Genomic DNA, 21,831 nt, shown 5'->3' with positions numbered 1-21,831 from the left:
GAATGTAAACTAGTACATCCACTCTAGAAAGTAGTCTAGAGGGTCCTCAAAAAACTAAACATAGACTTGCCCTACAATCCAGTGATAACCACTCCTAGGTATCTGACCTGAGCAACAGGAACCAGGATATGGCAAGGTCACCTGTACCTTCATGTTCCCACCAACCAGTAAAGAGCATGGTGAAGTTGTAGAGGCAATGTATTTAAACAGCACCATTCTTAGAGCACTCCCCTCTTTTCTTTCCTCTCCCCTCCCTCTTGCCAGTCAAGATGAAGACTAAGTGAAGAGCATTAAGCAGGTGGCAACGCACTGGAGCCACTAAGAACTGCCTCTTTCTCAATGAAATTAGCATCATGCTTATTGTAAAGGAGAAATGCTGTTAAAATAAAAATACCCACTTGCTAGAGCCAGACAGATACTGAGACTGAGTGAATTTCTTGTTTTGACAGAATTTTGGACAACAGCTAAGAGATCAGCTGCTTTTAGAAGAATTGAGTGTACAATCTCAGAGGAGCAATACTCAGGAATACAGTATAACTTTTTTTGTGTTCCCCTTTATCACTACAGTGGAAAAAGACAACTGTATATAGTTCCAGAGTTCTAGATCTAAATTTGAATAAATGACTTTTGTCATAAGAAGGAATGGAGAAGTTTAAATTAGATGAGTTACTCCCAAGTCTAAGGTAAGGAAAGCTTTCAGCTGTGATTGATTCAACTGCCCCACCGTCTATCAGGAGAAAGGACAGAGTGGCAGGAAAGGAGGAAAAGCAGCAGGAGAAATGGAAGCAGTCATGGACACTTATGCTAAAAAATAACAAAGGCAATACTTTAATCTTGGGAAAAAAAATTCCAAAATACCTCTTGTCTATCATTTTTTCCTTGAACTACCTTCAATAGTACTCTTAACCTCAATTTAAAAGATTAAGCTAGCCAAAATGATTCAACAAATGTTTCCTTTTAGAGTAATTTATATAAATAAAAATGTACACAAAATAAAAATTTTAAGTGGTAAACTCTTATTTACATATTTTAGTCCGATACTCACAAACCACAGGTGATGACTGAAGTTCATTTAGTATTATGAAAGTTCCCTGATAATCACATCTTGAACAGTGATCACTCATCAGATTTCAGTCTATCTTGGTTAATATCTTTTGGTAACATTTGCATGTCAAATATATAGTGAATATATCTATAGATTTCCTCAGCTTTTTGATGAGGTACTTGTGCATACATGGAGATTTCTTGGGGTGAGCTGAAAAGTACATCAAAGAAAAATATACATTTAGTTTTTGTGAAACTGAATATTATCCTACCTAAGGAATACCATCATAATAGCCTTTAAGAAAATCCTATCTTCCCAAGCATTGTAAATGCAGTTGGTTTGTCTTTAGCATTAATTTCAACAAGGTCAGAATGCTTTCCTTTATTTAAGATCTTATGCAATAGCAATGATTTCAATGTCTGCAGTGGACTAAATCTCTACCCCCTCCAAGTCTTAGAACTCCAATAAATGTGATAGTTATGGGCTGAATGTGGTTTGTTCTTCCCTCCCCTCAAAGAACCTTCAAATGATCCCAAGGTGACCAGGTTGGAAAATGATTTGGACCTTTCAGAGGTGAAGCCTAATAGGAAGTCCTGAGCCCACTAAGGGCTGAAGGGATTACAGGACACCCAGAACCACCCACCTTTATACCTAGCTCAAAATCGATCACTTGTTCCTGCAAGAGCTCCCACAGCATGAGAGGGCGCACTCCTTCATACAGACCCTTAGCTATGCCATCTGGACCTAACAGTTTTCAGCTGTTGGGTAAGCCTCTTTAAAAGGAGGCTATGCCAGCATCTCATTATTGTGATGCAAAGACTTAAGCTGAGCATTGGTGGTGTATGTAATCCCATGTTCTGGGGGCTGAGGCAGGAGAATCATGGTTTGAAGCCAACCGAGTCTAAAATGGAGTTGGCAGGACAGTCTGGACTACATAAGAAGAACATGTCAGTGTTGGCGGGTGGGGAGGACTCAACATAGTATTTGAAGGAGGGAAGTAACTAGATCCTAAGGATGAAGTTCTCAGTGTCCTTATGAGGTTCCTGGTAGCTGTTTCAATCACAAGCCACAGGAGCACCCAGAAGAGCGGGCTCTGAAGAGAGCCTTTGTCAAACCCAACTATACTGGCACCCTGACCTCCAACTCCAGTCTGCATACCTGAGAAATTTCAGTCTTTTTTTTTTGTCTGCTAACAAGCTTATGATAATTTGTTATAGCAGTCAAAAATGACAGCTGGTGTGAGCCTTTAAGAAGCCAGCAAAATCCCCAAGTGGAATTTTTTTCTCGTTACAGAACTGAATGGCCCAGAAAGAAATGCTCATATGCAAAGTCAGATGTAAGTGCTGCTTATTGTCTGTCTTCCTCAGAGAGCTCTATGCAACTTGAAGATAATACCTACTCCTTTCTCCCATTATGTCCTCAGATTCATGGTGGAACTGATACATGATAGTGCATAGCAAATCTTTTTTAAAATTATAATTATTATTGTTATTGTTATTACTGCAGTACTGGAGTTTGAACTCAAGGCCTGTCCCTTGCTAAGCACGTATTCTACCATTTGAGCCATACCTCCAGCCCCATGCAACAAATCTGTAGTTAGTAACGCCATTATACTTCAATATTTTCTTAAATACTGAAATTTTATGAAAGGCATTTAAGAATCATTTTAGGATATAATAATCATTGTAAGATAATATAAGACATACCTGTTGGCCATCTTTTTCACAGATGAAAACTGGTGGCACATATTTAATGCAGTTATGTAACTTATATTGGGAATACTTAAATAAAACTGAAGTGCATCACTTTTTGTAGTATTGACTGCTGGAACATGAATACCGACTTTCTTTCTCTGTTCCACTGAAGAAAGTTCCTTTAGCAAATATGCAGTTTCTTCTTGGCCACAACTGAAAAGAATTCGGATTCCTGCACCAACTAAGGCAGTTAGCAGACTGTCATAGCTCTTTGTTCTTCGAAACATCCTCGATGTGTCTCCTAAGCATTTTATAGTTAGGAAAGTGAAAGTTTTAAGTTTAGAACTAATATGAAGAAATAATTCATATACTCTAGGTTATGAAATGTTTACTTTCTATAGCACCTTGGTTAACAAATGCCACACTGTATGTATAAGAAATCTTACAGCTCAAGTTTTAAAGCAACTCAAGCATGTGAACTACCTTTGTAGGCATCTTGAAATGAAATGAACACAAAGAGTAAACAGGGACAGTTTATATTTAAACCTTGATGATTCATTTATGAAGAGAAAGAATATGTTATTTATCTAATTTTTCATGCTAGTAGTGATGAAAAGACCATTAAGTACTGGTTTACCAATCTCTAATTTAATCCAAAGACTAAGTGAACAAATGGCCTGCATGCCCATTTTAGTGTCATCTCCTTGTTCGTTTACTTACCTAACTCACTTCTCTGTGCATTTTCTTTTCCATATTCCACTTATATCTCTTTTCTGGCATTCCTTAATACAACTACCCCACAAAGATACTTTGCCACAACTTCTGCCCTATTACTACCTCTCTGTTCTAAACTATTTCCTATTGCTCCCACTTCTCAAACCAAATCAGAACAAAAAGAAACCAGGTATGCCCATACCTAGCCCTTGGGGATGCTGAGACAGAAGGAAAGGGAGTGCCAAATTTGAGATACAAAAACACAAAAAAACCACTAGGTTACTGATGCAGGTTCCTGAAACTGGCTTACCAGTTCTTTGCATCACCAGTGATAGCATATAAAGTTGCAGAATTTTCAAAGCAATATTTTATATAAACTGTACTATTTCTCTTATATTCCTTAATTTTTCCATAGTGCCTTTTGCTTATGTGGCAAGTACATGAATACTTTATACTCTGGTCACTGAAGACTCACTTAAGAGTCAAAGTCACAAATCAAGAGCAATAGCTAGGGGCTGGGGATATGGCCTAGTGGCAAGAGTGCCTGCTTCATATACATGAAGCCCTGGGTTCAATTCCCCAGCACCACATATACAGAAAATGGCCAGAAGTGGCACTGTGACTCAAGTGGCAGAGTGCTAGCCTTGAGCAAAAAGAAGCCAGGGACAGTGCTCAGGCCCTGAGTCCAAGGCCCAGGACTGGCCAAAAAAAAAAAAAAGAGAGAGAGAGCAATAGCTATAAAGACATCAGAAATCCAGTTACCCTGTTCCATATTTCATGATTTTTTTCACTGTTCTTACAATTCACTCTTCATACAATTAGTTACCTGAGGAAGTTCAGGACTGCAATATCAATTCTGCATTGGTATACATCCTAGGCATTTATATGTGTGTTCTACTTATGTGTTCTGTTAACTCAACCTTAACATGTTCAAAATAGAGTTTCCAAACTCAAATCTGCTGCTTCTCATGAACTCATGATTGCAATAAGCAACACTATGATCTAATATAAAATTTGGTCAATCAAGAGTAAGTCTCAACTCTTCCAACCAAAGCCTGACTTCTACTAAACATCTTCTCAGTCCTACATGTCTTCCTCATTGCTACTTTATTTAAGGCCTCCTTCTCTCTAGGTTTCCAAGAAAAGCCTTGTTGTTGGTCATATGCCTTCAGTTCCTATGTTCCAATTTTTAGAAGCCTCACTTAAATACAATGACTGATGAAATGCATAATGATTTTAACATGTGAAATGATAATCATAAGTGCAGTGTTTATTTTATATTTTCAGAGCTTTCCATCTCCTCTTAAGTCTTAAAAAAAGACTTTGGAAGGCTGGGAATGTGGCTTACTGGTAGAGTGCTTACCTAGCATGTATGAAGTCCTGGGTTCAATTCCACAGTACCACATAAAAAGAAAAGGCCAGAAGTGGCGCTGTGGCTCAAGTAGAAGAGTGCCAGCCTTGAGCAAAAGAAGTTCAGGTACAGTGCCCAGGCCCTGAGTTCAAGCCCTAGGACTGGCACAAAAAAAGCCACTAGAAAATACACACCTGTTTTTCCTTTGTCTTTCTCTACAATTACACATATTCTTTCAAACATGCTGTGCAGGTGCTGGATCTGCTTGACGAGTTTGTTCTTATTGGCAGTATTTAACATCTCAGATTGCGACATCCTCTCCACCACCATGCGGCTACTCACAATGTAATCACAGCCATTCAGAGGACATACCTCTACTTGCAACCCATGAATTGCTCTTAAGGAAGAAATGACTTCTAAACCAGAAGTGATTTCACGACTATTTACAAGAATACAGGTTCTTTTTCCTTCCTGTGGAAGTCTAAGTGAAGGAAGTGTGTCACCCACATGTGGTTTTGAGTTAACAGAGAATTCCTGGGTAGTGCAAGGGTCCTCCAGAGTACTCCCAACCTGAAAGAATGGAAAACACTGGTCACAATCTGGAAAAGTATGTATTAGGGCCATAAGCTCCTCCCAGCTGATATTACCTTCCTCCCTAATAAATCAGTTTTTCCTCTTCAACAAGCGACTGCAGGCACAGGACCATGCCACACTCTTAAAACTCCAAAAATAATGTAAAGCTATGTTTAGACACAGAAGCCAAGAATTGAAAGCTGTGATAATATAAGAGACAGTCTTAAAATGATCAGAAAACAAATTTTCAAAAGGAAAAATAGTTATTAAAACTTTTAACCTAGAAAGAAAAAATGAGGGTTGGGAACGTATCCTAGTGGTAGAGTGCTTGCCTAGTATGCATAAAGCCCTGGGTTCGGTTCCTCAGTACCACATTAACAGAAAAAGCTGGAAATATGCTGTGGCTCAGGTGGTAGAGTAGTAGCCTTAAGCAGAAGAAGCCCGAGACAGTACTCAGGCACTGAGTCCAAGCCCCAGTACTGGCAAAAAAAAAAAAAAAAAAGAATGGTTAAAAAACAATCTTCAACCTGATTTGATTTCACCTGGAAGAATAAGGCAATGAAGCCAAGGCATTATTAAAAAGCAACTGAGAGATGAGCTAACCAAAAAGTGTTTCCACTGAAAACAGCAGCCTTCTAAATAAGATGTTGTGTTATGTTGCAGTGCTTGGATTGACTGCAGGGCTTCCTGCATGCTAGGCAAGCCCTCTACTACCAAGTTAATTCCCCATCCCAATCTCAACAGAAAAGTAGGCCTGGTGGTACTTGCCTGTAATCATTATGACAGAAGTGTAATTGGAGGATTGTAGTCCAGGCAGCTGGCCCTGGACAAAGGAGTCCAGGGTGGGGACAGGAGGGAAAAACCCGGAGAGAGCAAGGGGAAGGCAGGACACTGTCCAAAAAGAAATGGACTCTACCTGACTTATGTAACAAATTCCTCTGTAAATCACCTCCTTACTAACAATATTTTTTGTTTAAGCAAGACTACACATGAAAAATACAGAAAAAAAGGAGCAGGTTGTAGCTCAAATGGTTCAGCACTGGCCTAACAAGCATGGAATTCTTGAGTTTAAATCCAAATTTTTTTGTAATGTAATGAGTTCAAATACATCAGATATGTTTGGATCCCTATATTAATAATAATTTTTAAATGCTGGAGAATGCTAGTAAACAAACTTACCATTCTAAAACTGATAAGGAAAAAATGACCTAATTGAACCTGTCTTTCCTATATAAAAACACACTATTGGATTAACTAAGTGGTAGATGAAAAGAGAAAAAGGTCTCAAGTTCTAATGTTATCCATAAAGAATAGGCTATAACTGTAAACTTTTACTAAGTTCAAATCTAGTACTACCATTAAAAAAATAAAAAGCAAAGCTAAAACCACCAGGTGAGAATCACATGTATTTCTTTATACTAGCAATGAATATAAAACAATATACTAGCAAGAAAATAAAACAATCCTATGTATAATAGCATGGAAAAGGATACAATATGAATAAATTTAACAAAGGAGCAGCAATACTTGTTTACAGCAAACTACAAAGTATTGGTGAAAGAAATTAAAGTCTGAAAGAAATGGCCCATTTTCATGGACTGGAAGTCTTAATAATGTTAAGAGACTATATTAACCAAACAACCTACAGAGTCAGTGCAATTGCTTTCAAGCTTCCAAAATCTTTTTTTGTAGAAATAAAAAACCCACACTAAATTTCATTCAGCATTTCAAGGGACCTCAAATATCCAAACCAATCTCAAAAAAATTCTTTTGGAAGTCCACTTCAAAACATTAAAAAACAAATCACTATAGTAATAATAAGGCAATGAAAACACAATAGTACAAGAACAGACATTTGAGCTAATATAATACAATTGACAGTTTTTCATGTTCAGTTGATTTTTTTTACTCAATACCATTCAACAGGAAAACAAGTCTCTGGAAAAAATGGAGCTGGGAAAACTAGGTAGCCAAGTGTTTCTTTGTTTTTAAATGGTGAGGAAGGGTAGGGAGGTATACACTTATAATCCCAGCTTGACATGAGATGGAGATGAGGAAATTGCAACTTGAGGACAGCATCTGGGGAAAAAAATGTCACCATGCCTCTCCTTCAAAACCTAGACAAGAGCTGGGTCCTAGTGGCTCCCACCTGAAATCCTAGCTACATAGGAGCTTGCTTACTTACTTCTCAAATCTTCATCTGAGAATCGCAGTTCAAAGCCAGCCTGGATAGACAAGCCCACAAGATTCTTACATCCAATTCCAGCAAAAGGCTGGAAGTAGAGCGTGGCTCAAGTGCTAGTCAGGTAGGACAATATTCCCGGCTACTACGAAGGTGAGGAGAGGAGAACTGCTGTCCAAGGGTGGCCCCAGGCAAAATCAAAAGGCCCTCTCTGAGAAGTGCTGCTGTGGCTCAAGTGGTAGACTGGTAGTCTTGAGCTGAAGAGCTGAGAGACAGCTCCTAGGCCCAGAGTTCAAGCCCCATAGCTGACCAAAAAAAAAAAGGTCCTCTCTGAAAACTAACTAAAATGAAAAAAAACTGGAAGTAGGGTTCAAGTTCTTTCCTTGTAAACACAAGGCCCCAAGTTAAAGCTCCAGTACTGCCAAAAAGAAGGGGAGAAAGAGAGAGGAAAAATGGGCCAACAAAGTGGTATACACCTGTAATCCCAGGTGCTGGGGAGGTGGAAGTAGGAAGACTATGTCACAGGTCCAGTCAAAAGTGTGAGATCCTATCTGGAAAGTAAACAAAAAAAGCAAAAGCACTGAGGTGCAGCTCAACTGATAGGACACTTGCATGAAGCCCTTAGGTTAATTCCTAGTAGTGCCAAAACATAAATAATGATTAATGCAAAATGATCAGAGACCTAAATTTAAGGAGCTCAAACTATAAAACTCTCAACAAGGTACAGAGGCAAATCTTCAGGATTCTGGATTTGACTGGCAGTGGGTTATTTCCCCAGGCTTTGTATCCCTTCCTCGGCAGAAAATGGCTTTTGTTACTTGGTACTTGCAGGTCTGGTGGAAGGGAGCACAGGAGTGCAAAGCAAGTAGTGTCTGCTATTGTCTTAGCCTGAGTCGTAGGCCCAGTCTCCCTAGGTCTCAAGGTAAGAACTTCCCAATATCTTCCCCTTCCACCCAATGTTAGGAGATCTGCTAGGCCCAACATATTTTCCTGTTATTCCTTTCAGGAATGGAGATATTGTTTTTTCTTGTTCTTTTACTTAACTTGCAAAGTTATAAGTAACAAAGAAGGAAAGAAAAATAGGAAGAAGAGAAAAGGAGAGACGGAAAGAAACAGAAGGACATGGAGTAAGGGAGGTTAATATTACTTATTTGGCTTTTTATTACTAATGTAAAGATACTCCTTCAAGCTTTGTATATCCTAAATAAAAATTGATATCCTAGCTATTGAGAAATAATATTTTACATATATTTAAGCTAGGCACAGTGCTTCATACTTGTATTCCTAGCACACTTTTTTTTAGGTACTAGGAATAATTCAAACCTCAGGCATGCAAGGCAAGTGCTGTTTCAGTGAAATTCCAAGGCTATAATAAACTTTTAAAAACGAGCACGTTTTTAGTGCTTATTTTATAATGGTAACAGTGAAAAGCTAAAACTGGACCATTCAAAATGACAAGCAACCCAGATACAACCCCCAAACTCTCTTCCCCAATAGAAGACAAATTACATACCTAAAGCATTTTGAGAAAAAAGATCTGACAACTGGGTATCACCATGTAATTTCTATCCATTTCACCTTATAGAAAGCCCTATTTTCCTGTACTTTTGTGAAATTATCAAGTTGCTTTACAGAATGTTGTTGCAAGTAATACTAATACATAAAAGTGAAACCTTAAGTAACCTATGAATATCTACATATGCAGTTTTATTTGCTGAAATTTTTCTAAGCTTTTCTGATAATTTTTCTTTGATCTAAGTACTTAATAGAGAACACTGTAAAAGAATACATTGTGCTACCAGCCATCAGTGGCTCACACCTATAATCCTCACTACTCAGAAGGCTTAGATCTGAGGACTGCAGTTCAAAGCCAGCCCAGGCAGGAAAGTTCATGAGATTCTTTTTTTTTTTTTTTTTTTTTTGGTCAGTCCAGGGCCTTGGACTCAGGGCCTGAGCACTGTCCCTGGCTTTCTTTTGCTCAAGGCTAGCACTCTGCCACTTGAGCCACAGCGCCACTTCCGACCATTTTCTATATATGTGGTGCTGGGGAATTGAACCCAGGGCTTCATGTATATGAGGCAGGCACTCTTGCCACTAGGCCATATCCCCAGCCCGTTCATGAGATTCTTTTTCTTTTCTTTTTTTCTACTGTGAGATTTGAACTCAGGGCCTGGACATTATCCTGAGCTTTTTTGCTCAAGGCTAGTGCTCTGCCACTTTGAGCCACAGCTTCACTTCTGGTTTTCTAGTGGTTAACGAGAGATAAGAGTCTCACTCTTTCCTTTCCCAGGCTGGCTTTGAACTGCAATCCTCAGATCTCAGCCACCTGAGTAGCTAGGATTACAGGCGTGAGCCACCAGCACCCACGCTCATGAGACTCTTGTCTACTCAGAAAGAGATGCAAGTGGCACTGTTGCTAGAGTACTAAAGCAATAGCCTTGAGCAAAAAGCAGCTCAGGGACAGTGCCCAGGCTCTAGGACTGAACACACACACACACACACACACACACACACACACATATATACATACATACTCTCTCTCTCTCTCTCTCTCTCTCTCTCTCTCTCTCTCTCTCTCTCTCTCTCTCTCTCTCCAAAACACAAGGCCAAGGAAAAAACTCCCACAAAAACCTTTTTGGCAAACACACAATGGCTTTTTTCTTTAGTCTGAGGCATACCTTTAACCAAATTGGGCCTTGTCTACCTTCTTTCTGTGACTCAGCAGCAAGGCCAGGTGATGTGCTAGGTTTGACTTTACTATGTCTCTGTGGTTTGAATCCTAATTCTTCAGAACTTGTATCCTTCAAATGAAGAAGCATCTTTTGTGTTTGCTTGGGTGATAGACTTCCAGCAGCATTAGGAAGGCCCCTGGGCAGTGATGGAGGCCTCGCAGGCACCACATCCAGATCATCGCTGCCCAAGTGAACCTGGAAGACAGTGCAGGGGCCTTCTCCGTTGTTTCCCCCCTGTTCATTTTTCTCCTCTTCGCTGGAATCATCTGGCAAAACAATTCTGGTTAACTTCTTTTTGGAACGCAGCCGGCTTCCTCTTGTGCGGACACGTTGGGTGTTGTATTTTTTATTCCCTTCTGCAAAGCTATCTTCCTTTATTAAGCTAAAATCAACACAAACTTCTTCTCCACTTGACTGGCTTCCACAGGACTCCACTTTAGCAACACAGAAACTGTCTTCTAAATAAGATTCATCTTGTTCAGGAATCTATGGTAAAAACATACATAAAAATATTTTAAACTTCTAATGAGTCCGTATATATTTTCATATTCTTTGGAACACTAATTTTTACTTCATTTATTTTATTAATTCAGTCACCTATCTTGAGTACATTCTATATTATGGAGAAAAAATGGGGACTTAGAGATTAAAAAAAGAATGGTTTACTCTAGAAATTTCCAATCTATTGCAGGCAGCCAGAAAAGCAGTAATCAAAAATATGATGACTGCTGTATAGCATGCACAAGGTTAAGAACAACCATATTATACTATATTACTTACTTACACGGTATGAATAACCATATCATGTCATACTATGCTGCTTATTTATTGTTAACTTATTTATAGTAAGAATAACCATATTATGAAGTCAAACATGGAAAGTTATGAATATGGAAAATCTTATTAGCAAGTAAAAGATAATTTAGCTGAGAATGGTGATATGTGTTTATAATCTCAGCTACTTGAAAGAATGAAGCTGAGGGATATCTTGAGTTCACAAGTTTGAAGCAAGACTGGAAAATACAGTGAAAGTTTGTCCAAGAAACAAAAACATCTCAGCACTTAAGAGGTCATGACAGGAGGATCATGAGTTTGTCTTATCTTAAAATGAAGGAAAGAAGGAAAGAAGGAAAGAAAGAAGGGAGGGAGGGAGGGAGGGAGGGAGGGAGGGAGGGAGGGAGGGAGGGACACAAAAAACAAAAAGGTCACCTGTAATTTTTACAATGCATTTTTTTTTTTTTTTGACCGTCTGGGGCTTGGACTCAGGGCCTGAGCACTGTCCCTGGCTTCTTTTTGCTCAAGGCTAGCACTCTGCCACTTGAGCCACAGCGCCACTTCTGGCCATTTTCTGTATAAGTGGTGCTGGGGAAATGAACCCAGGGCCTCATGTATACGAGGCAAGCACTCTTGCCACTAGGCTATATCTCCAGCCCCTACAATGCATTTTTGTAAAAACTACTAAGAGAAATATGATGTTTGAGAATTAAAATTTTAATAATGATAAAATTCTATTCATTTACACAACTAGAAATTTTTATCATGTAATCTAATTAGCTCATATTAAAAAAGAATAATCAAATTAGGAGTAAAATCTTGAGAATCTGAGAACTCATTCAGTCCATCTCCCGACTAAGCAGAAATTATTCAAGGCAGCTTTAGTTGCCAAAATGGAGGCTGCATTAACAGGAACATATTCCAACAGAGCTATCAGGAAATGATCTGTGCTGTGGTCTGCACAGTTCATACCTGTGAGAAAATGTTCATGTCGTTGTGTTTCCTATGAACCATCTTGTACTTATTGCTCATCAGCGGACTATGCAAAGATTTCATGTAAACTGCCCTCATTTCAGAATCTGTGTAAAGAATTTAAAATAAAGTAGCAAAGCCATTCAAGTAACATCATCAATAATAAGCAATACATTAATAATAACATGTAAATGACTCATCAGGCATTTCACTTTGACCTATTCCAGTTATATCATTCAAACATTGAAAATATTTTATACTAAAGATGCTAAAATATAGTAAAGGCTATAATAAATGATTTATTCTAAAACGCAAAGTCAAGTGTTTTGCTATTGAAACCCAGATCTCCAGTTGGCTGACTAAAGACTTACACATTGGAACCTACAGACTGTAGTAAAATAGGCTAGAACACAACCTGGCTACTTGTGTTCCTCATGTCGCTTCCCAGTTTCATTCTCTCTATTCCAGTTAGTGCTATTACTAGACTAAGACTGCTTCAAGGCCTGTGAAATGGCTGTTATCTTGGAATTGTGGTACTTCCAGGGATTATACTGAAAACCTGCAGAAGTCAGTTCAGTCAGCGAGCTTCAGGGCATAAACCTTATTCTGCACATCATGAGTATCCAGGATGCATTGCTGGGAACTTGTCTTTAAATCCTTTTCCTTCCTTAAAGTCACAGGGATCATGGGAAAGCAGAATAAAAGGCAACGTCTGTGAAAAACCAGGATACTGAAGAGCCAATTCCAATACTTCTCCCTTGTTATAGCCACACAGTTACTGGCTCTACAAGTACTGAGTGTGTTCAGGAATTACTGATGCATATTAATTTTGGAAAGCAGGTCTCCCTTCTTTGGTACATTAGCAAGTTTCTCTTTTTCTTCAGTTGGTTTTAATAATCACATGTGAAGTCCTTCTTTTAGCTACTGATCAAACATTACCTTCTAAATGAGGCTTGCTCCCTTATCATCTCATTTGAAAAGGCAACTGGTAGTACATGCCTGCAATCCCACCACTTAAGAAGCTAAGGCTAGGGGCTGGGGATGTGGCCTAGTGGCAAGAGCGCTTGCCTCGTATACTTGAAGCCCTGGGTTCGATTCCCCAGCACCACATATACAGAAAATGGCCAGAAGTGGCGCTGTGACTCAAGTGGCAGAGTGCTAGCCTTGAGCAAGAAGAAGCCAGGGACAGTGCTCAGGCCCTGAGTCCAAGGCCCAGGACTGGCAAAAAAAAAAAGAAGCTAAGGCTAGTGGATTGCCAGTTTGAGACTAATCTGGGTTATACAGCTGGAGACTAGTAGAAAAACGACACACCTGGACATCTATCCAATAGAACACAAACAAGGCTACAGTAAAGCCACCAGTACCACTATGTGCATCGAAGCACCATTCACCACAGCCAAAATATAGAATCAGCTCAGATGCTCCTCAATGGACAAATGCATTAAGAAAATGTGGCATATACACACAGTAGAATTTTATTCATCCATTAAAATGAATGATAATGTACCATTAGTACGGAAATGGAAGACTTGGAAAAAACTCTACCAAGTGAAGTAAGCTAGAACCAGAGAATCAAAGGTTGCATAGTTTCTCTCACTAGTAGTGGATAGAATGTGCCTATAAATCCATATATAAACACACTGGATGATAAGCAAGTGGTTACAAATGAATTGACTGAATTACAATAGACAAATAGTCAATTTTTTAGAAACATTAAGTAAATAAAATAAGAACCAGAAAATAGGTATTTAAAAGGGGTGGGGCAAGCTGAGGTCAAGAGAAGAGAGGAAACAAGGAACAGGGGAAGGGAGAATAATCTAGTCAAGAATTCATTGTATATACCACAGAATTAAGAAATGTACGGAAAGGAGTGGGTCAAAGGGGGATGAGATTGTTGAAGAGGGTGACAGACTATATTAATACACTGCTTTGTTAAATGACACCTCCCTGGTACAACTACTTAAAGATTTAGTAAAAGTAATACAATGCGATAAAATGGCATTGTGTCTATTATCAATAGCCCTGATCTCAGCTAATACAAATCCCTGTTGAACATTTTCACTTTTCTCATCTGGCAATATACTACATAATGCAGCATATTATCTATTGTCTTCCTCCATATGAACATGAGCTTTCCATTCCTTTTGTTCTTTGGCATATTTTTCTCAAGTGCTTGTATACCAGTAAGCACACAGTAGGAGCTAAATACTTCTTCAATGAGCACTGGACATTGAGCCACCTAGGTCAATCTAGAGAGACTTATTCAAAGCAGAAACCTGTAAACAAGTCCACAATAAAGCAAGCAATTCAGAATTTAGATGAAAATGACCAAATGTTTTGTACACACAAAATTTAATGTCCTTGAATGTCTAGTTTAAAAAAAAACATAAAACTTTTTTAATGATCACATTAGAAACAATGAAAAATATGTATTGGTATGATCACTTTTTACCATTTACAGCCTGTGAAAAGTGAGTGTCATCATCTAAGAAGTCAAGTATTGAGGAATCCTGCTCATTCTCCGACTCATTTTCATCTGATGAAACACACTTGGAATCTTCTTCAGAAAGTTCTGCTTCATCATCTAAAAACATCCTAGCCAGACCCTGAGACACACAGGAAACATAAGAATTAGTTTTCACCAGGTGCCAGTGGCTGATGCCTGTAATCCTAGTTACTCAGGAGGCTAAGATCTGAAGATCATAGTTCCATGCCAGCCTGGGCAGTAAAGTCCATAGGACTCTTATCTCCAATTAATCACCAAAATACAGGAAGTGGAGCTGTGGCTTAAGTGGTAGAGTGCTAGCCTTGAACAAAATGAAGCTCAGGGACAGTGCCCAAGCCCTGAGTTCAAGCCCCAGGACTGACACCAATAAATAAATGAATAAATAAATAAAAGCAAAAAAAAAACAAAAACAAAAAACCCTTCAGCACTGCCCTCCACCAAATCTAACAAAAAGGAGAAAGAAGATGCATGCATGTGTGTGCATGCACGTGCGTATGTGCACGCGCATGTGTGTGTGCATGTATGTGTGTGTCTAAAGACTACAGAATAATTACCTTCACATGACTCTGTCTCTTTTGGCCTTTGATGCCTTTTCTGGCATTGCTGTTACATTTGAAGTCTTCTAATTGTGATCTGTGGAAATTCTCACTCTCGTCACTAGATGATAATTCTGGCTATACAAATTCAACAAAATTATTGCATAAGAAAAAAATGGTTCTGTTAATTTCTCAAAAGGTATTGTTGGTAGAACTCATCATTTTACAAATATTCAATACTTAAGAATTTTAAAACCAATAATTTAGATAATATTAAATGTTGAGACCCAATTAGGTAATGTAAACAATAGTAGTATGTATTCATTGACTCTACCATTGCCTCAAATGTATTTGATGAAAACTTGTATCTTTAGTTTAACAGTCTTTCCTCTAGAAGATGCTCAAGAGTATTACATAAAATTAAGACTACCCAAACATACAGAAAACTTTTGAAACCAAGAACTCAGTATAGCAATCACAATTTTAGTTATGATTTCTACCACTAGCTCTCATAGAGTAACTCAAGAGAATGAAACTTTTATCAAAATAACTGCAATTAACAGAAATAATCTTATTTTAAAACAGATTGACATCAGTATAAACAATATTTTCATTCACTTCTGAAAAGTCAGTGAGAGAGATTTTAGTTAAGATGGCAAGTTAAAGCAATTGTGCTAGAAAAGTTTTTTTGTTTTTGTTTTTTTATAAAATTCAAATACAGTTATTTTATTATAAAAACCCTTACACAACATGGAGTTCATTGAACTTAGCATCATGTGTTCATACGGGCATATACATTGGGCTAGTGTGGTCTTCTGCTATGACTAACGTAAACATGTATTAATTGTTCCCTATAAGGGAAACCATAGAGTCCATGTTTCTTTGGGTCTGGCACACTTCACTTAGTATGATTTTTTCCAAGTCCTTCCATTTCCTTACAAATAGGGCAGGGTGTAGAGGCATAGAATTCCATTGTGTATATAGATGTACCACATTTTCCTGATCTACTCATCTGCTTAGGGACATCTGGGTTGGTTCCATATTTTAGCAATAACAAATTGTGCTGTGAGAGAATGACATTGCCCCATTCATAAGGAAATGGAAGGACTTGGAAAAAATTATATTAAGTGAAGTGAGCCAGACCGAAACATGGACTCTATGGTCTCCCTCATAGGGAATAATTAGCACAGGTTTAGGTTAGTCACAGGAGAGGATCACAAGAGCCCAATAGTTATACCATTATGAATACATAAGATGATGCTAAGTGAAATAAACTTCATGCTAGCAAAGTTTTATATGAATAAATGAGGTTAAGATGGACTGGTTGTGCCAGGAGCTGGTGCATGCCTGGAATCTTAGCTATTCGGCAGGCTAACATTGGGAGGATTGAGGTTTAAGCCAGCAGACAGAAACCTTTCTGAGATGCTTCCCAAGCCACAGCTGGGTGCAGTGGTATGTGTCTTTTATCTCAAGCTATGCAGGAGGCGCAGAATGTGGACTGAGACAAGGGCAAGAAGAAAATGTCATTACAAAGGGAAGATGGAGAGTATCTATCATCCCAGCTACTATAGAAAGCCAAAAGGCAGATCAGAGCCCAGGTATGTTCTTGGGTGGGAAGTAAGTCAGTCAGTCCCTAGTCTAAAAGGAGCCAATGAAAAACACAAGTGGTAGTGTGGCTCCATGACAGAATGCTCGACGCCTAGGAAGCTCAAGGTCCTGAGTTGAAACCCCTGTACAATCCCCTCACACTCTGACACTGCCAAAAAGAGAAAGAAAGGGAAAAAGATGGACTACTTGAGATATGAATTCATTTTGCCAAATTATTCTAGATTGAAAATTACAGAATTAAAATACACAATGAAATGGGAAAGGCAGGTAGGAAAGGAAAGTGAGAGTAACACAAAGGAGCCAAAGAATGAGAGTAGATTCATATTGAGGGACATTTTTTTCAGTCTGCTCTGCCATTGTCCATAATAATGGTTGACTAAGGGTGAGACTACTTGATACAGTGGTCAGCAGTCCCCAGCAATGACTCCAACACTTTCCAATTCTAATAGTTAGCCAGAGGCCTCATTTATATCTCACTATAGTTGGAGTTTCATGTTCAAATCTTCAAGTTAGCACACCTTGGCTCTAAGAACATATTATCAGGTAAAAGTCTCTGTTCCCTGCCCTCAATTTCCTACAAAACTCTACAATTTCTCATATAGCATGACCATTAAATCCTACGTACAAAAATGCGAAAGACGCGAAGCTCAATGCATATGACTATCTGGTCAGATTGCCTACCCTACATTATCTCTGGCGATATACTATTACTTTATAATCAATTCTGTCTTCATAAAATCTCACTTTTCCAACTGTGTGCTGTAATCCTTCCTATTCAGGAAGATAAGACCTGTGGATCACAGTTCAAAGCCAGCTCAGACAGAGACACTCTTATCTCCAATTAACCACCAAAATGCTGAGTAGAACTGTGGCTCCAATGGTAGAGCATTAGCCTTGAGGGGAAAAAAAGAAAAACTCAGGGACAGTGCTCAATCTGAGTTCAAGCCCCAAGACTAGTACAAAAAGAAAAAAAAATCTAGCTTTTAAATCAATAAATCTGCTTCTTAAAGGCTTCCCTGTATCTATCCCTGCATTCTTTCTTTAGTGAGATACAAGAACTTGCCATCATCTCCTCTGCTAACCAGAAGTAAAAGTCTCAAAATTTAGCTATAACCTCTGAGCAGATGACAAGTGAGTATCATTAGTCTCAAGAACTGCTCAGATTCATGGAGTCACCATTGACGCTTAAGACTCCCACAGATCCACAAACCCAAACATGTCCAACAACAAACTTACTTATACCCTTTTGGTCTTCTTAAAATTTGTGGTACACTTAATAAAAAGCCCAAGCTCTAAGCCTCCTTATGGACTCCTTCCTTTCCTTCAATAATTGATTATCCTTTCAATAATCAAATAGAAGACCAAAGACTTCCAAAGGCAGACCCAGACTTTCTTCTGATTTTACTTCCTGGAACTGCAGTCTTTTCAACAATATGAAGATGCTGTTTCCCACCTTTAGGCTTTCTTGAAGCAGTTCATTCTGCGGACAGTACTTTCCATTCTGTCATCCCCTGCTTAACTGTGACATGAGCTTTTGGATTTAACTAAGGGATTTCCTTCAGCAAGCAAACCAGAAGCTTAAGACCTAAGCTAAGGATCTAAAGAGAGTATAAAATTAGTATTTATGCTTATTATTATTCTGCTTAGAAAAGTTTAAAGTACACATATCTCTGAAAAGTACCAGAGGTAAAATTTTTAGCCACTTAGGATATAGTATCAATTTTTCTGTTATTTATATACCTTTAAGACCAAATATCTCACACCTCCGGGGGGGGGGGGGAGGGAAAGGGGGAGGAGGGAGGGGGGCATGAGGGACAAGGTAACAACAGTACAAGAAATGTATCCAATGCCTAACTATGAAACTGTAACCTCTCTGTACATCAGTTTGATAAGAAAAATTTGAAAAAAAAGACCAAATATCTCCATATTTTTCCATGTACATTTTTTTATCCTACAAGAATATGGATTGTTATATATTGTCTCTGATTTACTTACAACAAGAACCCTGCGCTTTTTGACAGCATGAACAGGAGAATCGCCTTCACTACTCTTCTGATCCTACATTAAATAAATAAACAGATAAAGTAAATGTAACACAAAGTCCTTAAGAGAAAAAAGAGCCTTTCATATAATTATATTATTGTAATTAATGAATGACTCACCTCAGGGGACTTTAAAACATTTCTTTTTGGTTTTTTACTTTTTCGTAGGGAAATCTCATCGTCACTTTCACTACTTACGAGTTCATCTGTCATTATGAAAAAAGAATCTGGTCAATAGACGTAAGTTTAATGTTTCTAGAAATCTCACTTTTGAAAAGAAGTTTTGAGGGCCAGTGGCTCATACCTGCAATCCTAGCTACTCAAGAAGATGGTATCTGAGGATCAAGGTTCAATGTCAGCAAGGAGAGGAAAGTCCATGAGACTCTTATCTCCAATTAACCACCAAAAACCCAAAAGTGGAGCTATGGCTCAAGTGATGGAACATCAGCGCTTTTTTTTTTTTTTTTTTTTTTGCCAGACCTGGGGCTTGAACTCAGGGCCTAGGCACTGTCCTTGAGCTTCTTTTGCTCAAAGCGAGCACTCTACCACTTGAACCACAGCTCTACTTCCAGCCTTTTCTGTTTATGTGGTACTGAGGAATTGAACCCAGGGCTTCATGGATGCTAGGCAAGTATACTTAGTGGTAACTAAGCCACATTCCCATCCCAGAACATTAGCTTTGAGAGAAAAAGCTAAGGGGTAGCACCCAGGCTAGCAAGCTCCAGTTCCAGCAGAAAAAGAAAAAGAAAAAGGAAAAACTATAAGATGTTCTATGACATTTTAAAATAGGCCATAGCACTTTTTAAAAATCATTATTCACTTTTAAGTAAGTTTCTCATTAGTTAGGCCAAAAATCAGCATGTGAAAAGACATTAAAAATAAAACAGTGCCAATGAGGAAATGAAAAAACAAACAAATGTTTCTTTTCTAATACTCACTGGCAAAAATCCAGATCATGTCGTTACCGGTATTAACTGTAAATGCTTTGTCCTCAGTATACACCCAAGATGAAAGAGAAAGTTGTTTGTTTGTTTGTGCTGGTCCTAAGGCTTGAACTCAGGGCCTAGGTATTGTCCCTGAGCCTCTTTGGTTCAAGGGGCACTCTACCACATGAGCTACAACACCACTTCCAGCTTTTTTTTTAGTAGATTCTATTGGAGAAGAGTCTCATGGACATGGACTTTTCGGCCCAAGCTGGCTTCTAACCATGATCCTCAGATCTCAACTGCCTGAATAGCTAGGATTATAGGCGTGAGTCACCAGTGACCAGCCAGAAAGTTCTTTTTTTTTTTTTTTAAACCAGTCCTGGGCCTTGGACTGAGGGCCCAGAGCTCTGTCCTTGGCTTTTTTTGCTCAAGGCTAGCACTCTGCCACTTGAGCCACAGCGCCACTACTGGCCATTTTCTATATATGTGGTGCTGGCCACAGGCCATATTCCCAGCCAGAAAGTTCTTAATTGACTGAAATCCAAGAAGATTACCAAGAGATCCTTAAATATTTATCAGAATTATAATGAAAGAAAATGCAGCCAGATGCAACTGAAAAAGAAATCCAATAGTTTCCAAAGGAATCAGGGTAAGAAACCTTATGAATAACGATAACTAGCTATAATGAGAAAGCACTGAGTATCCAAAGGATGGAAGTGGAGTCATGAAGAATATCCCTAGGCTCTAAGTCCTACTCAGAGACCTTCTAATTGAACTGGCTAAAATTCAGGACTGCTGTGGACCAGGAATTCCTGAAGGCATTTCACCTTTTTCCCACATCTTTGGGAAAAGCCATGTTGGGTAGAACCTTGCCATCCAGTCATATCTTCAGGTGACTGCATCTCCATATTAAATCCTTCCTAAAGCCTCCTGAGAAATCAGGAGCCAGAATCATTATGCTAAGCAACTCCTGAATTCCTGACCCACTCCACCTAAGACAATGGTATTTAATGCCAAAGCTTTCGGGGTGGGGAGTAAGTTATTAGACACTATTATATAACTAAAATCCATATAATGATTTGTTCTCTCAAATACTATGCCAGTAAATATCTATCCAGATAAACTCAGAAATTCCTTCTATTATATGAGAACTTCTATATTCCAAATACCTAATAATGCCATTGTGTGTTGTTTTTTTTTTGTTGTTGTTGTTGTTTGTTTTTTGTTTTTTTGCCAGTCCTGGGGCTTGGACTCAGGGCCTGAGCACTGTCCCTGGCTTCTTTTTCGCTCAAGGCTAGCACTCTGCCACTTGAGCCACAGCGCCACTTCTGTCCATTTTCTGTATATGTGGTGCTGAGGAATCGAACCCAGGGCCTCATGTATATGAGGCAAGCACTCTTGCCACTAGGCCATATTCCCAGCCCCAATGCCATTGTTAAATACAGGGCTCAGCTGTAAAACCAACTCATCTTTTAGTGGCACTTTTTCATTTGTTTTGTCTTTTGGCAGTAATGAGATTGAAATAAGGCCCTTACACTTGCTAGGCAGGCACTCTGACCTCTGAGCCATGCCTCCAGCCCTGTTTTCTTTTTTCTGAGATAGTGTCTTGCTTCCTACTTAAACGTGTGGGCACAGTCCACCTATGTTAGGCTTCCAACTGCAGCTAGGATAACAAGGGCACACCAACTTACCCAATTCTCCATTAAGGAGGGGGGTCTCACAAACTTTTCTACTCAGTTGGCCTCAAACATTGATCTTCCCAACCTTAGTCACCCAAGTAACTAGGTGTGAACCACCAGCATTTGGCTTTATTATATTCAATATATCTAAACTGTAAATGTTTCTAAGGGGCTAAAATGAAAAATCAATATTACATATGAAACTGTTCCAATCTAATCTAATTAGACATTTTGCTATGCTCTAAACTTTCTAAACAACCACTATTTTATTGACTTATGTGGTAGATACTTCCACATTTTACTGTTATGTTTTAGATGCCTGTCACATATCTACTTAGGTTTTACAACCAAGGAATAAGACCAAATTTTATATTTCTTTGTATTTTTCACTGTATATCCATACCTTTGCCATCATGTGAAGATAAAAATCTTATATCAGTGAGCATCAACTTAAGAAAAATATTATATACCAACTACTGCCTGATATACATATGTAC

General features: G+C 38.7%; 1 protein-coding gene across 1 annotated transcript in view; it reads right to left on the bottom strand.

Moving 5' to 3' along the window:
- Positions 1–961: 961 nt before the first annotated feature.
- The window catches only part of LOC125362879 (Fanconi anemia group M protein-like), a 58,986-nt gene continuing 38,116 nt past the window's right edge, over positions 962–21,831 (bottom strand). Inside the window, exons 15-25 of the mRNA XM_048361792.1 lie at positions 21,389–21,397; positions 19,367–19,376; positions 18,850–18,922; positions 18,683–18,745; positions 15,098–15,217; positions 14,490–14,643; positions 12,038–12,144; positions 10,238–10,777; positions 4,999–5,374; positions 2,752–3,040; positions 962–1,255 (exon numbers count right to left, since the gene is read on the bottom strand). Of these exons, the coding sequence (XP_048217749.1) occupies positions 1,117–1,255; positions 2,752–3,040; positions 4,999–5,374; positions 10,238–10,777; positions 12,038–12,144; positions 14,490–14,643; positions 15,098–15,217; positions 18,683–18,745; positions 18,850–18,922; positions 19,367–19,376; positions 21,389–21,397 (1,880 nt within the window). The 3' untranslated portion in view covers positions 962–1,116. The remainder of the gene's footprint in view (positions 1,256–2,751; positions 3,041–4,998; positions 5,375–10,237; positions 10,778–12,037; positions 12,145–14,489; positions 14,644–15,097; positions 15,218–18,682; positions 18,746–18,849; positions 18,923–19,366; positions 19,377–21,388; positions 21,398–21,831) is intronic.

This window comes from Perognathus longimembris, chromosome 14 (assembly GCF_023159225.1).
Source record: "Perognathus longimembris pacificus isolate PPM17 chromosome 14, ASM2315922v1, whole genome shotgun sequence".
Taxonomy (NCBI): Eukaryota; Metazoa; Chordata; class Mammalia; order Rodentia; family Heteromyidae; genus Perognathus; species Perognathus longimembris.
The sequence above is the reverse complement of the archived record's forward strand: the minus strand, read 5'-3'. Positions and strand labels throughout refer to the sequence as shown.